Below are 3,630 nucleotides of genomic sequence, written 5' to 3'. Positions count from 1 at the left end.
GTCTTTTCAATTCATTTATCTGCAGGAATGATTGCGACTATCAGTCTAGAGCTCACCGCCTGACTGAGGAGGTGAAAGTTGCGCCACAGGAAGATAAACCGCAAAAGACAATATTGCATGTATACATGATTTTGCGTGTGCATCGGATGTGCATCGGTATAGGGGAATTCCTCGCGTCTTAAAAAAAGTAAACAGAAAATCGGTGGATTTGAGAGTTTGCTCAGTCGAGTGAGGTCCAAGAGACATAGAGAGGGGGAGGAAGAATATCTGCGTGCTTTTTTGATTTCTGCTCTCAGTCGTCTCGGCGAGTCTAGACTGAAGATGCTCTTGGACGCAGGACCGCAGTATCCCACCATAGGAGTCACTACTTTCGGCTCCTCGCGGCATCACTCAACAGGCGAAGTCACAGAGAGAGAAGTGGCTTTGGGGATAAATCCGTTCGCCGATGGGATGGGCGCTTTCAAAATAAACCACAGCTCCCACGATATTGGCTCCGGACAAACGGCGTTTTCCTCCCAGGCGCCCGGCTACGCAGCAGCCGCCCTGGGACACCATCACCACCCGACCCATGTTGGCTCTTACTCCACAGCGGCTTTCAACTCCACCAGGGACTTTCTCTTCAGAAATCGGGGATTCGGGGACGCCACCGGGGCGCAACACAGTTTGTTCGCGTCCGGAAGTTTCGCAGGGCCACATGGACACTCAGATGCAGCGGGGCACCTGCTCTTCCCAGGGCTCCACGAGCAAGCGGCGAGCCATGCTTCTTCTAACGTGGTCAACAGCCAGATGCGGCTGGGCTTCTCGGGGGACATGTACGGACGGGCCGACCAGTACGGCCACGTTTCAAGCCCACGGTCCGATCACTATGCTTCGACCCAGCTGCACGGCTATGGCCCCATGAACATGAATATGGCCGCACATCACGGAGCAGGGGCCTTCTTTCGCTACATGAGGCAGCCGATCAAACAAGAGCTCATCTGCAAGTGGATCGAGCCGGAGCAGCTGACAAATCCCAAAAAGTCGTGCAACAAAACTTTTAGCACGATGCACGAGCTTGTGACCCATCTGACTGTGGAGCATGTGGGGGGACCAGAACAGACCAACCACATCTGCTTCTGGGAGGAATGCGCCAGAGAAGGAAAACCATTCAAAGCCAAATACAAACTTGTAAATCATATCAGAGTACACACCGGTGAAAAGCCCTTTCCGTGTCCGTTCCCCGGCTGTGGCAAAGTATTTGCTCGCTCGGAAAATCTAAAAATTCACAAAAGGACTCACACCGGTAAGATCCGCTCATATTACCCGCTTTTTTACTGCCAAATCCATGTTGACAAATTCCAATCCAAAATATGCATGCGATCCGGGTTATTATTATTTAAGCAGCTGGAGTCCATCACTGGCTTGTGATTCAGTGCAGTTGTCAACAGAAAATATTTCATGTTGTTTTTAAAGTCTTGTTATTATGTGTTAATCGTCATACTTGTGATACATATTTAAATGTGGTTAAATTAATTAATCCTTGAGCCTAAATGGCTTTAGCCAAATTAATTCGTGGTGCATGAGTAAGTCGAGTTGTCTGTCTGTCCAATTTAAAAGGTTGCCTTTTTGCTCTTTTACTATTATTGCCTTAGTCTGTTTCCACACGTTAAACATCTTTATAATAAATTGATGTAAAATTTTGAAATCCAGTGTTAAACATTGTATTTATATTTTCTCTATGTAGGTGAGAAGCCTTTTAAGTGTGAGTTTGAAGGCTGCGACAGGCGATTTGCAAACAGCAGTGACCGCAAGAAACACATGCACGTCCACACGTCGGACAAGCCCTATCTCTGCAAAATGTGCGACAAGTCATACACACATCCCAGCTCCCTCCGAAAACACATGAAGGTAAAACCCCGATGGCTTTCATTTTCATTGCAGCTTTTTTTTTGACAAAATAACAAAATGTTATAACAGCTTAAAGATGTTTTTTGCAACTTGGAAATGAGAATAACAACCTTTCTGTTGTGTAATATTTAGAGAAGAGTTCCCAGCTTTTTGTTTTTACAGAAACAGAGAAACATAATTCGCCTTGACACTTTCTTTCTTTTTTGTCCTTTCAACCGACAAATCAGATTAAGATCTTAATGAGAATAACAATGTTGTGGGTATGGTTTTTGCAGATGTTCAAAGCAGTTTTGATTTATTTTTGATTCATTGCTTGTCTTGTATTTACACCAAAAAAACAAACAAACTCGAGACAAAACAGCCTTTGCAGGATGCTTTTTTTTAACATTTGTCTTATTGTTGAAGGTCCACGAATCCACCAATCCAGCACCGCAGCCATCTCCAGCGGCCAGTTCAGGCTACGAGTCGTCCACACCTCCCACTATAGTATCCCCGTCCACAGAGAACCAGAGCAGCAGCTCCATATCACCAGCAGCCTCAGCAGTACACCACACAACCAGCCACAGCACGCTGTCGTCAAATTTCAATGAATGGTACGTGTAAATATTTTTGGGGAGAAAGAGACTTTGCAGAATTAAAAAAAAAAAAATAAAAAATCCTGCTTGGAATCAAAGACTTTATAAAGTCAGCCAGTGAAACACGGACTGAGAAAACACGGGAGGCCCAAACTTTCAATTAAAGGCTGTCTTTATGTCAATGTAAGAGAATGCATGGACAAAAAGGAGGCAAGGACAGCCACCGAGTTAAACTTTTTTCCTTCAGTATTTCTTTGAGTTTTTTATTTTTACTGAGAGACTGCTCAGAAGAGATCTCAAAAAAGCATGCTATCTCCGGGTAGAGGCCTGAATTTTGTACATAAGGATTTCACCAAGTTGGGAAAAAAATGTAATATTTTATTTTGTAAATAGTTCTATCACAGTTTAAGGGAATTTGTGAAAATGTGGTCCCTAGATATATGGAAAAACGAGATGGTTTTAAGAATATTGCGATGAATAGACTTCATTGAAAAGAATGTTATAGTTGTGAACCAAATGTGAATTATTCAGTATTACTACAGTCTACACGTCGACCTAACCGACTTAGTATTAATGTGCTTTTGTAGCCTATTCAGTGCAACATTTTCGTCCAAGGTCCAGTTTGAGTAGCACAGTATCATTGTTGTTATTTAATGTCATGTCGATAAATCGTGTAGTGAAAGCCTGAAATTCCGTGTCAATCTGTTTATGTACGTGATAAATATAAAATCTCTGTCAATTGCTTTGTCTGAAAGGAAGTATTATTACATGTAAGTAGCTCAATTTTCCATATTTATCCGCATGTAAAGGACCGGTAACATGTTAGAAATGATCGGTATTTATGGAGAAATGCGCTCGTATGTAAAATTTAGTTTACAAAACAATGTTTGGATACATTTCGTACTATATTAAAGGATTAAAAAATACAATAATGCTATGCGTTGGAGGTTATTGGTTTCATTGGTGCTTGAGGTTGATCTCAACATGGGTGCTGTGTGAAACTAATGGATTCTTTTTCTATAGGCTGCATCAAAAATATAATAATTACCTGCATGCATACTTCTTTCCAGCGTAATAATGCATTTATTACGTTTTGATGAAATAGTTATTGCACGTTTAGTGGACAAATCATTTTAACTCTTTACTGTGTGTGTGTGTGTGTGTGTGT

The 3,630-nt window shown here is 42.1% G+C and overlaps 1 protein-coding gene across 2 annotated transcripts; it reads left to right on the top strand.

The window, feature by feature from the left end:
* zic1 (zic family member 1 (odd-paired homolog, Drosophila)) lies at positions 1 to 3,388 on the top strand. 2 transcript variants are annotated; one of them, XM_034861952.1, is made up of 3 exons: positions 1 to 1,282; positions 1,724 to 1,887; positions 2,290 to 3,388. In XM_034861952.1, exons 1-3 carry the CDS (start codon positions 322 to 324, stop codon positions 2,488 to 2,490), a joined length of 1,326 nt encoding a protein of 441 aa, XP_034717843.1. In that variant the 5' UTR covers positions 1 to 321; the 3' UTR covers positions 2,491 to 3,388. The 2 variants fall into 2 exon arrangements, with proteins under 2 accessions (XP_034717843.1, XP_034717844.1); XM_034861953.1 differs by having other exon boundaries at positions 3 to 1,282; positions 2,293 to 3,388.
* Positions 3,389 to 3,630: the final 242 nt, after the last annotated feature.

This window comes from Etheostoma cragini, chromosome 22 (assembly GCF_013103735.1).
Source record: "Etheostoma cragini isolate CJK2018 chromosome 22, CSU_Ecrag_1.0, whole genome shotgun sequence".
Taxonomy (NCBI): domain Eukaryota; kingdom Metazoa; phylum Chordata; class Actinopteri; order Perciformes; family Percidae; genus Etheostoma; species Etheostoma cragini.
Note: the sequence above shows the minus strand (reverse complement) of the source record. Positions and strands in the feature narration are given on the sequence as shown.

Bases quoted from the DNA above. Each gene is read 5' to 3' on its own strand.
- zic1 (XM_034861952.1), top strand. From the start codon at position 322: ATGCTCTTGGACGCAGGACCGCAGTATCCCACCATAGGAGTCACTACT. The intron at 1,283-1,723 runs GTAAGATCCGCT...TTCTCTATGTAG, and splicing joins TCACAAAAGGACTCACACCG to GTGAGAAGCCTTTTAAGTGT. The intron at 1,888-2,289 runs GTAAAACCCCGA...GTCTTATTGTTG, and splicing joins CCCTCCGAAAACACATGAAG to AAGGTCCACGAATCCACCAA.